This window comes from Pristiophorus japonicus, chromosome 4 (genome assembly GCF_044704955.1).
Source record: "Pristiophorus japonicus isolate sPriJap1 chromosome 4, sPriJap1.hap1, whole genome shotgun sequence".
In the NCBI taxonomy this organism is placed as follows: domain Eukaryota; kingdom Metazoa; phylum Chordata; class Chondrichthyes; family Pristiophoridae; genus Pristiophorus; species Pristiophorus japonicus.
Genome location: NC_091980.1, coordinates 69502437 through 69514770, shown reverse-complemented (window position 1 = coordinate 69514770; position 12334 = coordinate 69502437). Strand labels below are relative to the sequence as shown.

At 42.2% G+C, this 12334-nt stretch overlaps 1 protein-coding gene across 1 annotated transcript in view; it reads left to right on the top strand.

Moving 5' to 3' along the window:
- Positions 1-12334, top strand: part of LOC139262082 (glutamine--fructose-6-phosphate aminotransferase [isomerizing] 2-like) — a 66887-nt gene that overhangs the window by 36316 nt on the left and 18237 nt on the right. Inside the window, exons 10-14 of the mRNA XM_070877235.1 lie at positions 2110-2273; positions 3295-3390; positions 3551-3648; positions 8621-8741; positions 9012-9169. Coding sequence (XP_070733336.1) covers positions 2110-2273; positions 3295-3390; positions 3551-3648; positions 8621-8741; positions 9012-9169 — 637 coding nt within the window. The remainder of the gene's footprint in view (positions 1-2109; positions 2274-3294; positions 3391-3550; positions 3649-8620; positions 8742-9011; positions 9170-12334) is intronic.

Sequence of the window (12334 nt, the reverse complement as noted above, 5' to 3'; positions counted from 1 at the left end):
TCATCTGCCTCCACAGAAGCTTGTATTCAGAGTAAAACTTAATTATAAAACTGTATGAAGCAATTGCTGTGTTATAAATTGCCAGCTTGGCGCAATCATTAGTAATCTCTTAAACCAGATGGCTGTGGGTTTCAGGACATTAGCACATAAACTAAGCTGATAATTCAGTGCAGCAGTGAGGGAGTGCTACATTGTCAGAGGTGCCTTATTACAGATGAGATAAATTGATGCCTTCTCCATCTATCCCAGTGATTTGAATTCCATTAAAGATCCCATGGCACTATATGAAGAAGAACAGGGTCTTTTGGTGTTCTGACCAATATTCTTCTCTCAACCAAAGGACCAAAAACACACACATTAATCTTATTTGTGGGACCTTGCTGTGTGGAAATAGACTGCTGCATCTGCCTACATTATAATGACTACACTTTCAAAGTAATTAATTGATTGTGAAGTACTGGGGGATGTCCTGAAGATGTGATGAGGCACAATACAAATGCTTTGTTCTTTTGTTTCTTGCTTAAGTGGACAAGACCATTGCCAAACAGGTACACAATAACAACATGCATTTATATAGCACCTTTAATGTAGTAAAACATTCCAGGGTGCTTCATTGAGGTAACACTGAACACTGAAGTTTAAAAAACGGAGTGACTATTTGTCCTAACTCTTACTTCTGCGCATGCGTAGAGCGAGAGTTAGGACAAATAGTCTCCGACTCCGCCACCCCGCCCCCAGCACAATTTCCACTAAGCTTTTTCTGCGCATGCATTCTCCTTTTTCCTCCTTGCACCCCCCTCCCCCCGACGCCGGAACCGGCCCTGAACACCACGTTGCCTCATCTGCCTCTGATCCATCGGCAGCCCCAAAGCTCCAGCAGCCCCGAGCCTCTGATCAGGCAGCATGCGGCCAGGACCAGCTCCTTTCTCAGCGACAGTTTGCGTAGAGTCAAGCGGCACCATAACATGCTCCATGAGGAGAGAGAAGAGAGAGCCTGGGGAGAGGGGTGGGGGGGGGAGGAAAGAGAGCCTAGGGGTGGGGAAGAGAAAGAGAGCCTGGTTGGGGGTGGGGTGTGGGGGAGGGAGAGAGAGACAGACACGGCAGACACTGGGGGAGAGAGCCTGGGCGAGGGAGAGAGAGAGAGAGAGAGCATCTGGCGGGGTGAGGAAAGAGAGAGAGTCTGGGGGGGGTGGAGGTGCGAGGGGAAAGAGACACAGGTGGGAGGGGATCAGAAGGGAGAGGGGGAACTTGGGAAGACGGATCACGTTATTCCAACCCCCTGGTGCGTGCAAGCTCGGTGCGTGTGTTACAAGGGACATCGTTGGAGTAGATGAAATCCATGACACTGTCGCTATTCACTTCATACCCAATAAACGTTAACAATCTGCACACAATGCCCCATCTATGGGGGGGTGGGGGGGGATAATAAGGTTGTGCACTTGCGCTTGGTTAAAGGACTTCAGCTGGGGGAGGGATGCACTTGCGCTGGGGTAAGGGACTTCAACTAGAACTTGGCTGGGGGAGGCAGCACATGTGCTGGGGTAAGGGTCTTCAGCTGGGGGAGGGATGCACTTGCGCTGGAGTAACAGACTTCGGCTGGAACTTGGTGGCTTTTGGGGAGATCTCACCTCTGGCTTCTGAAGTCAAAATGGATCGAATTACAAATTGAAAAGTCAGTCAGAACGTGGGCTGGGCGGTTCCAGTTATAAATTCCAGAGGAACTTCAAGGTGTGGCTTATTCCCCCAAGGGGACCAATCAGCAATAGGTCATGTGATAATGGAGAGCCAATCACAGAAATGGCTGCCTTTCCATTAGTACAAATAAACACATCCTTTAAAGTTGCTGCTGCACAAGAAAGTCCCTTACTATTGCTGTGTTTTTTACTGGGGAAAATGTTCAATGACATCTGGACAGATTTTTAATGTAGGGAAAATTGTGAAAATATCTGTTATTGACTTTACAAATGTTGCTGTAATGCACATACACAGGAAATAGTAATACATGAGTGTTATGCAGTTGTACATTTCTTAGTTACAATTATGTGTCAGGTTATTAGAAAATACATCTTTAATCAATTCTTCAACAATATCTTAATCATTCTTCAACAGTGCAATCATTGAGCACACAAACAGAGTTATATTTCTGGAAGACGATGACATTGCTGTAGTGGCTGATGGTTGTCTCTCCATTCACCGTGTTGAAAGATCAGTGGGCGATTTGGCATCTAGAGCCATACACACTCTGCAGATGGAATTACATCAAATAATGAAAGGTGAGTGGAATGTGAAAAAACAATTATAAACCCAAGTAGGAGCCAATGAGCAGAGAACTGTATATTTGTTACAGTATGTATATACTGAGCGTTGCTTTCCCTGATGAGGCAGAATAAATGAATGTCAGCTCAACATCAGTCTATTAAATATAGCACTAATTTACTTGTACCAGCAATGTACTTGACTGGAATTCCCTGGATCGGTTGTAATGCTGAAATACCAATATTACAGTTATCTCTAATATTTTAAAATATAAAGCGACTCTCTTAGGAGTGGTTTTTAAACCATTAATTTGTTTAGTTGTACCGGGTAATCGTAACTAAATTCAGATAAAGTTAACAAGAATTTGTAACACTTTTGATTGCCTCGTTTTCCCATCCCTATCTATTCCCTCCTCTGTCTCAATCCTTTCCTTTGTATTTTTATTATTCTAGCATTACATATACCGGTACCTTGTACTTTTCTAATGTTGTATTTTTTTCTTTGATACTTTTTTGAAGCTTAAATATTTCATCTACGTTTCTTTGTGTCTTCAGAGTGAAGATCCTATATTAGCATCATAAATGTAGTCAGCGTTTTATCATATTTTGAACATCAGAAGGAAAGCACTGTTGCTTTAACAGTTCCAACAAGATTTTGTTCATGCTCCATGGCTTCATTGCACTAAAATGTTTGTAAACCTGGAATTGATGAATCATTTTCCAAACACAAATTTGGCTAATTGTTGGGGTTTTACTAAACTGTTCTTTCTTTTATTTCTCCCCCGCTTTCTCACTTCTGTATGCTGCACTTAAATTATTTATTTAAATTTCCCAGTCTGTTTAATTGATCTTTTATCCCCTGTGGAGTGAGGATGTCCTACAGATTTTTTATTACTGGCTTAGTTGATGTGTTATGTTTCATGAGCCCTAAGTTGAACAGTAGACTTGAGTGCCATAAACATTTGTTGAGATAAGCATTTCCAGGTGTATCTTAAATATTTGGGGGCAAGTAATCAGTAATTTCAATTTTTTGATGCAGGTAACTTCAGTGCATTCATGCAGAAAGAGATTTTTGAACAGCCAGAATCTGTTGTTAATACTTTGCGAGGAAGAGTAAACTTTGAAACAAGCACAGGTAATATATGCTTCAGATTTGCATTTGTGAAGCAAAAGTCAGTTTCACTATGATCTGTCAACCATCAGTTGGCAAGTTACTAGTATTTTAAATGCGCTTTTTATTAAAAAGTGAAGGCATACAGTGTTTTATAATCATTAATATCTTTCAATTATTACAGTTACACTGGGTGGATTGAAAGACCACCTAAAAGAAATAAAAAGGTGCAGACGCTTGCTCTTGATTGGCTGTGGTACTAGTTACCACGCTGCAGTGGCAGTAAGTATGAACATTCAAAGTTGTGCTGTGCAATTTTTTAAAATCTAAACTTCAGCTACCTTTAGGAGCATCATCTTTTACAACACTATTTTAGATTTATTATTTTTGTTTAGCTCATAACATATAGTTTTTAAAATAAATTCTCGTCTTTCCCCCCCCCCCCCACAAATTAATATTGTTGAACTAAACATTTGACATTCTGGGACGATTTTCAATTGCCGCTGACCCATTTTTCGCCTGAAAAATGTGTAGTCAACTTGGAAAATTGGTGGGTGGGGCGGAAATGAGGTCGTCTCTTGGATGTAAATGGGTACGCAGCATGCCCACTTGAAACATGTAGGAATGCCTATGCAAAACTTATGCCGGTTGTAGGACTCCATTTGGAATTTTCAGGTACAAATGGGGAGAGCATGGTGAGCAGCCTAACCAGTGATCCTTAGCTAATCCTCACTGCAGGCTTTCCTTGCTCTTGGCACCCTTGATGTTAGGAACAGAAAAATGAAAATGGGGTGGTGTTTGGGGGAGAACTAAGCACAAAACTTAGTTTGAGATGAATTGAAGTAGATTGTTAAAACCTCTGCTTAAAAAGGATTTTTTTTTAAAGTGCAAATATTTTGCTACACTACCAGTTCCATAAATTTAGCCCTAGTTTTATTGGGCACATGTTTGCCCCGACGGTTAGAAGCGCCGGCTTTCTGGAACAAAAAGCGCGCCTAAAACTTACTGAGGAATTTTCCCCGCTCCTCGGGATTTCTTTGGTCTCGGCGTGGCACACCACATCCAGTGGGGGGGCGGAGCCAGGTCCCGGCGCTGGAAACAGTGCTGGGACCTCTGCACATGCGCGCTAGAGTGCGCGCACATGTGCAGTAGCTCCTCGCCCCCGAATCTCTGCAGGCTGTGTGGGAGGGGTCCGAAGCACGCCGCCCCTAGCCCTGGCCGAATGGGCTCCTGGAGCGGGTGACCGATTATGCGGAGGAGAAGGAGATCCTGAGCTCATACCTGGAGACGGCAATGTTCGGAGATAGGAGATGCCGGGAACAGAAAGCTAAACAAGAAAGGAAGAAGGAGCTGGCAAAAGTGACCATCAAGAAGAAAGATGTCGAACTCATTATGAACGAGATGGAGATTTCTCGAAGTGCAGTAGAGCGTGGTCTCCGGGAGCATCTGGGAAATGTCGCCGAAGCCTTGATTGCTGTCACTGACTGAGGCCATCGAGTGTTCCTTGGAACTGTCTCGAAGATGTTCGGGGAGGGGGGGGGAGGTGGGGACGTGGGTAGCAGGAAAGCAAAGAGGTTGGGGGCAAGACGTGAGTAGGATGGGACCTACTGTCTGTTTAACGTTGCCCGCAGTTTGGGGGCAGGATTGGGGCGGTCTCCGTGAAATGAATGCTTTGCTTGTGCAAGAGTTTCTCGTTGTGCCCCGGCGATGAATCCTGAAGATGGGCGCAGCCTTCCAAACGGAAAAAATTGAAAGGACTCAGAACATGAAACAATAAAATCCAAGCTCACTGAATCAAAAAAAAAAGGATTCCCATGATGTTGCCCAGGTGCGTTTTGTTACTGGGAACAAGATCCTCAGGATACTGAATTCCAAGTGGCTGGCTCCAGACCTTCCAGAGGATTTGTACCATTTGATCAAGAGGGTACTTCCACCTCTTCACCCCCCCCCGCCCCCCTCTTTCTCCCACCCCTCCAGCGCCATCCCCCCCCTCCCTGCCTTCCCTTCACATAAAGGTAGGACTTCTATTTTTTATTTGTTATTGATTGATTGATTGTTTATTACTTTGGTCTTGGTGCTTTAGGTGCAGGGTTCCTTCCATTTTTTATCAATTAATTGCTTATTACTTTTTGTGCTTTGTTTAGTGCTTTGTAAGTCTTGGTGCTAGGTTCAGGTCCTCTCGGCTTCCTTGTATTTTTATTTGTTATTGAATGCTTATTTTTGTGCTTTGTTTAGTGCTTGGTGCTTTAAATGTACTGCTTTGTTTAGTGCTTAGTGCTTTAAATTTACTTATGCTTCTTTAATGTTGTTGTGAAGGTCTTTAGTGCGTTGGAAAATCCTCTAGCTTCTCTTCCCCCTCCTCCCCACCATCTCTGGCTGCCTGCGCGGATTTCTTAAGTCTCCAAGGCTTTTCTGAGCGTACAAAAGTGGACACATACGCTGGCCTAAGTTAGTTTGGAGTAACTTTTCGCTGGCTAAACTTGCTTAAATGGCCAAAACAGGCTTAAGTGGCTGGTAACGCCCTCTTTTAGAAAAAAAACTGAACTGAACTAACCCACTTAAACTGGAGCAAACTAAATGGGGAAAATTGCAATTTTTAAGGTACTCCAAAAAAAAACTAGTTGCTCCAAAAAAATAGGAGCAACTCCTGGGGAAACTTGGGCCCATTGTGTTGGAAATGCCACTCCCAGGTGATTGCATCAGCAGAGATGAGCAATCTCCTCTGGTTTTCCAGGGTCCCCTTATAAACAGGCAACATATGATTGGTGCGCTACCAGCATCGTTTAAATCACACGGTAGGAATGTAAAGCTTGACAGGGGCAGGAATTCCTGTGCAGAGCTGTACCTGCAGTTCCTGTTTGGCAGTTGGAGGATAAAGTACAACCAATGGTACCAAATCCTGGAGGTGATGTTAAGTGAGGTCCTGGCCTTTTGGATCTGAGGGGCACCCTCCTTAGCGAGCTGCAGCCAGTGTGGCCTGGGAAAGGTGCCTGGGCAGGGCAGGGCACAATTTCAAAATGTGCAGATGACCCAAAACTTGGAAGTATAATGAACAGTGAGGAGGAGAGTGATAGACTTCAGGAAGACACAGACAGGCTGGTGAAATGGGCAGACGAGGTAGAAGAAGTTTAATGCACAAAAGTGTGAAATTATGTATTTTGTAGAAAGAATGAGAGGACAGATAAACTAAAGGGTACAATCCGAAAGGGGATGCACGAACAGAGAGACAGAATGTGTGCATAAATCATTGAAGGTGGCAGGGCAGGTTAAGAAAACAGTTAAAAAGGCTTACGAGATCTTGGGTTTCATAAATAGAGGTATAGAGTTCAAAATTATGATGAACCTGTATAAAACACTGGTTCGTCTCCAACTGGAGTTTTGGTTTCCATATTTATGAAAGGATATACTTGCTTTGGAGGCAGTTCAGAGAAGGTTCACTAGGTTGATTTCGGAGATGAGGGGGTTGACTTATGAGGAAAGGTTGAGTAGGTTGGGCCTCTACTCATTGGAATTCAGAAGAATGAGAGGTGATCTTATGGATTATAAGATGGAGTATAAGATTATGAGGGGGCTTGACAAGATGGATGCAGAGAGGATGTTTCCACTGATGGGGGAGACTAGAGCTAGAGGGCATGATTTTAGAATAAGGGGCCGCCCATTTAAAACTGAGATGAAGGGAAATTTCTTCTCTCAGAGGTTTTAACTCTGTGGAATTCGCTGCCTCAGAGAGCTGTGGAAGCTGGGACATTGAATAAATTTAAGACAGAAATAGACAGTTTCTTAAATGATAAGGGATTATGGGAGCGAGCAGGGAAGTGGAGCTGAGTCCATGATCAGATCAGCCATGATCTTATTGAGTGGCGGAACAGGCTCGAGGGGCCGTATGACCTACTCCTGTTCCTATTTCTTATGTTCTTATGGAGTACTGTGTCCAATTCTGGGCACCACACTTTAGGAATGATATGAAGGCCTTAGAGAAGGTACAGAAAAGATTTACGAGAATTATTCTAGAAATGAGGGACATCTGCTATGTTGATAGACTGGAGATGCTGGGTTTGTTCTCCTTGGAGCAGAGAAGATCGAGAGAAGATTTGATAGAGGGGTTCAAAATCATGAAAGGTCTGGACAGAGTAGATAGAGAGAAATTGTTCCCATGAGCAGAAGGGTCGAGAACTAGAGGACACAGATTTAAGGTGATTGGCAAAAGAACCAAAGGCGATGTAAGAAAAAACTTTTTTACGCAGCGAGTGGTTGGGATTTGGAATGCACTGCCTGAAAGGGTGGTGGAAGCAGACTCAATCTTATCTTTCAAAAGGGAGTTGGATAAATATCTGAAGGAAAAAAAAATTGCAGGGTTACGGGGGAAAGGATAGGGGAGTGGGACTAGCTGAGAGCCGGCACGGGCTGAATGGCCTGTTTCCATGTTGTGACCATTCTATGAATCTAGTGCAGTCTCTGCAATAAAGATGTCATTCTCCCAAATTATGAAGACATTTAATAGCCTGAAGAAATTTGCCAAGCAAAGTGAATTCTCCACTTATCTCTTTGTAGGGATCTTCAATTGCATGCCTGCAACACATTCGTGCTTCCCCTCAATCAGCTGCATACTCACATGAGATGCTTTCTAAATTTGATATACCCTTGGCTGTCTCTCCCACCTGCCCATGTTCTTGCATGACATACCTTTCATCTCTCAAAACATTTACCTCATGTGGATAGGCTCACAAAAGACTCTCCAATGTCCACTTACAATCTGTCTGTTCTTGCATCCCTGTTTAGAAAAGCACAGTCGCCAATTGCCTAGCTTTGATAGGCTGAAGGAAACCGTCAGCATTTCATTCAGGTCTTATGATTAAAGGACAAGAATGCCCACAATACAAAAGAGACATTAAGCCAAGGCTCCATCTGCCCTATTAGATGGATGTAAAAGATCCCATGGCACTATTTGGAAAAAATACAGGCGAATTCTCCTGGTGTCCTGGTCAAAATTTATCCCTCAGCAAAAAATACTGAACCAGACTGGGCTGTTTCTGTGCTGTTAATTCTATACTGTATCTGGAGTTTGTTCATCATAGTTGAAGAACCGTGAATGATTATAGAAAACTTGAAAAGACTAGATTAAACTGTGCATAAGTATGGATATTTATGTAGTTAGGAATGGTTATCCTTTATTTTTACAAATGCCATCTTGCAACCAATGTAGATTCATACATTTATGTTTGATCATTTTATCCAATATTTTTGTTCAATGTAGACACGTCAAGTATTGGAAGAACTAACTGAACTGCCAGTGATGGTTGAACTTGCCAGTGATTTCTTAGACAGAAGTACTCCTATTTTTAGAGATGATGTCTGCTTTTTTATTAGCCAGTCAGGTGTGCATTAAAACCAGCTTTTTGAAGTTTGATGTCTTTTATTATTTCTTGTAATAACTTGTGCATCTGCATGCAATCATGAGGAAAATATCCTTTCTGCAGTTCTGAAGAGATATCTTGGAATCTGCTTATTTAACAACATTGAACATTATTAATTTGGAAAATAAAGTTATCTGTAGTAATTTTGTATTCTTGCAATTTAACTGATTTGAAGAGAACAAAATTGATTGTAAAACAAAATTTTACATCATGCTAAAATCTATCTAACAGGTGAAACTGCAGATACACTCATGGCTCTGCGATACTGTAAGGGTCATGGTGCCTTGACTATTGGCGTTACAAACACAGTTGGAAGCTCTATTTCTCGAGAAACTGATTGTGGTATACACATTAACGCTGGACCTGAAATTGGAGTGGCAAGCACAAAGGTTATTGAGTTCTTTATTTTAAAACTAGCAATATTACCTTGTATTTATGCTTTGAGTACTTTAGAATTTTGTGACTGCTTAACCAACCCAAGTAATTGTCTGTTTACAATTTTGTAATATGTACTACAGCTGAAAATACTGAGTATTTATTGGTATATTTTGCTTAGATTGATTCATTTGCGGCTGTGTACTCGCCTTGCATTCACTGGCGAGTTTCAGGAAGTCTGGGAAAGCCGTGGATCTGACGTCAGTCAAAAGTGTGTTAATATTGCTCTAATTGAGCGATTAACAGATGGTAATTGGTAACCCTTCTCACCCGTGGGGGTTGCATGCACGCAGCCTACTGCATCCGAGTTAAATGCTGAAGTCGGTGGGTTGCAGCTGGATTCCCAAAGAGCTGACATTTTTCCCGGTTTTAATCCCCCATCCTTACCCAAACCCACGTGCTCTTCCAGGTTAAAATTCAACCCAAAGTGTGTTGTAATATAAAGTGCTTTTGTAAAATGGTTTGTATGTGCAATACAAGATTGAGGCCAAAATCATTGGTTCCTCTAGTTGTTTGCTGACTCGATTCATGATTAGTGTGTTTTGATTTCCACTTTCTGCTTATTTGTTGGAAGGTTCTTTATCCTGTTCAGTAGGTTCCGGATCCTGTTCAGGATTTTTACTGTTTTATAAATGAAATCACAACTGACTGTTGCACCTGAAAGGTGAAGATTGTTGCACACTGAATGCAAGACTTTCTAAATATGTTAGTGATAGTTTATTTGCAGAAAACTTTCTTATGCTGGTATCGTGTTCCAGGATTCATTCACTACTGGCTTAGTTTTTTGACTGTTAAAATATTTGCTAGTGAGAGGGGAGCACGTAGAATGCACTACATTTTATTTTTCTGGTGTATATTGCTTTCTCCTCCATGTTCCTGCTTTTTCTTGCATTAGAGTCTGGCCGCTCTTCCAATGCTGTCTTTGACCAAGCCCAAGGAGATGTATTATTGTGATCTGCAGATACCACCTCTGCTTGGTATTGCCCTACATGGCACAGTTCAGAGCAGAGTGGTTTAAAGGCTCCAAACAATTCAAATAAAATAATGGCAATCTGTAGCGTCTGAATAATACTTTGATCAGAATGATTAAAGAAGCTTTGAAATATTTGAGATGAGAAATAGAATTAGAACCCTAAGAAAATTATTACATAATTTTAAATCTTGCCTGCCTGCTTTCTTGTCAGCACCATAGGAATTTACCTGAAGCATTGGTAGAAATGGTCTACTATATCCCTGCTTCAAAATTTGAGGGTGAAAAAATATAAAGGACGAATCCCTGCCCTGTTGAGTAGAGGGTCTACATTTTTCATCTGTATTTATTTATTTATTGTGTAGGGAATCATAGTCATAAGAACATAAATAGGAGCAGGAGTAGGTCATTTGGCCCCTCGAGCCTGCTTCCCCATTCAATAAGATCATGGCTGATCTGATCACGGGATAAACTCCACTTCCCTGCCTTCTCCCCATAACCCTTTACTCCCTTATCACTCAAAAATCTGTCTATCTCTTAAATATATTCAGTGGAGGAAGTGCATCCGGGAGGATGCTGAGCACCTCGAGTCTCATCCCCGAGAGCATGCAGAAATCAAGCGCAGGCAGTGGAAAAAATGTGTGGCAAACCAGTCCCACCCACCCCTTCTCTCAACGACTGTCCCACCTGTGACAGAGACTTTGGTTCTCATATTGGATTGTTCAGCCACCTAAGGACTCATTTTAAGAGTGGAAGCAAGTCCTCCTCGATTCCGAGGGACTGCCTATGATGATAATGAAATACATTCAAAGACCCAGCCTCCACAGCTTTCTGGGGCAGAGAATTCCACATATTTACAACCCTCTGAGAGAAGAAATTCTTCCTCATCTCAGTTTTAAATGGACAACCCCTTATTCTAAAACTATGCCCCCTAGTTCAAGATTCCCACATGAGTGGAAACATCCTCTCTGCATCTACCTTGTCAAGCCCTCTCATTCTCTTATATGTCTCAATAAGATCACCTCTCATTCTTCTAAACTCCAATGAGTACAGGCCCAACCTGCTCAACCTTTCTTCATAAGTCAACCCCTTCATCTCAGGAATCAACCTAGTGAACCTTCTCTGAGCTGCCTCCAATGCAAGTATATCCCTCCTTAAATACGCAGTACTCTAGGTGTGGTCTCACCAATACTCTGTACAGTTGTAGCAGGAATTATCTTCTTTTATACTCCACCCCCTTGCAATAAAAGCAAACATTCCACTTGCCTTCCGGATTACTTGCTCTGCCTGCATACTAACTTTTTGTGTTTCATGCACAAGGACCTCCAGGTCCCTCAGTACTGCAGCATTTTGTAATTTTTCTCCATTTAAATAATAATTTGTCTTTTTATTTTTTCTGCCAAAGTGGATAATCTCACTTTCCCACATTATACTCCATCTGCCAAATTTTTGCCCACTCACTTAGCCTGTCTATATCCCTTTGCAGATTTTTTGTGTCTTCCTCGCAACTTGCTTTCCCACCCATCTTTGTATCATCAGCAAATGTGGCTACATTACACTCGGTCCCTTCATCCAAATCATTAATATAGATTGTAAATAGTTGAGGCCCCATCACCAATCCCTGTGGCACCCCACTAGTTACTGTTTGACAACCGGAAAATGACCCATTTATCCCGACTCTCTGTTTTCTGTTAGTTAGTCAATCCTTTATCCATGCTAATATATTACTCCCAATCCCGTGAACCTCCAGCTAGTGCAGTAACCTTTTATGTGGCACCTTATCGAATGCCTTCTGGAGATCCAAATACACCACATCCATTCGTTCCCCCTTATCCAGCCTGCTCATTACATCCTCAAAGAACTCCAGCAAATTTGTCAAACCTGATTTCTCTTTCATAAAACCATGCTGACTCTGCTTGACTAAATTATGATTTTTCAAACTGCTTTGTTAATAATGGACTCCAGCATTTTCCCAATGACAGATGTTAGGCTAACTGGTCAAAAGTTTCCTGCTTTCTGTCTCCCTCCTTTTTAAATAGTGGCATTACATTTGCGGTTTTCTAATCCGCTGGGACCTCCCCAGAATCCAGGGAATTTTGGTAGATTACAACCAATGCATCTACTATCTCTACAGCCACTTTTAAGACCC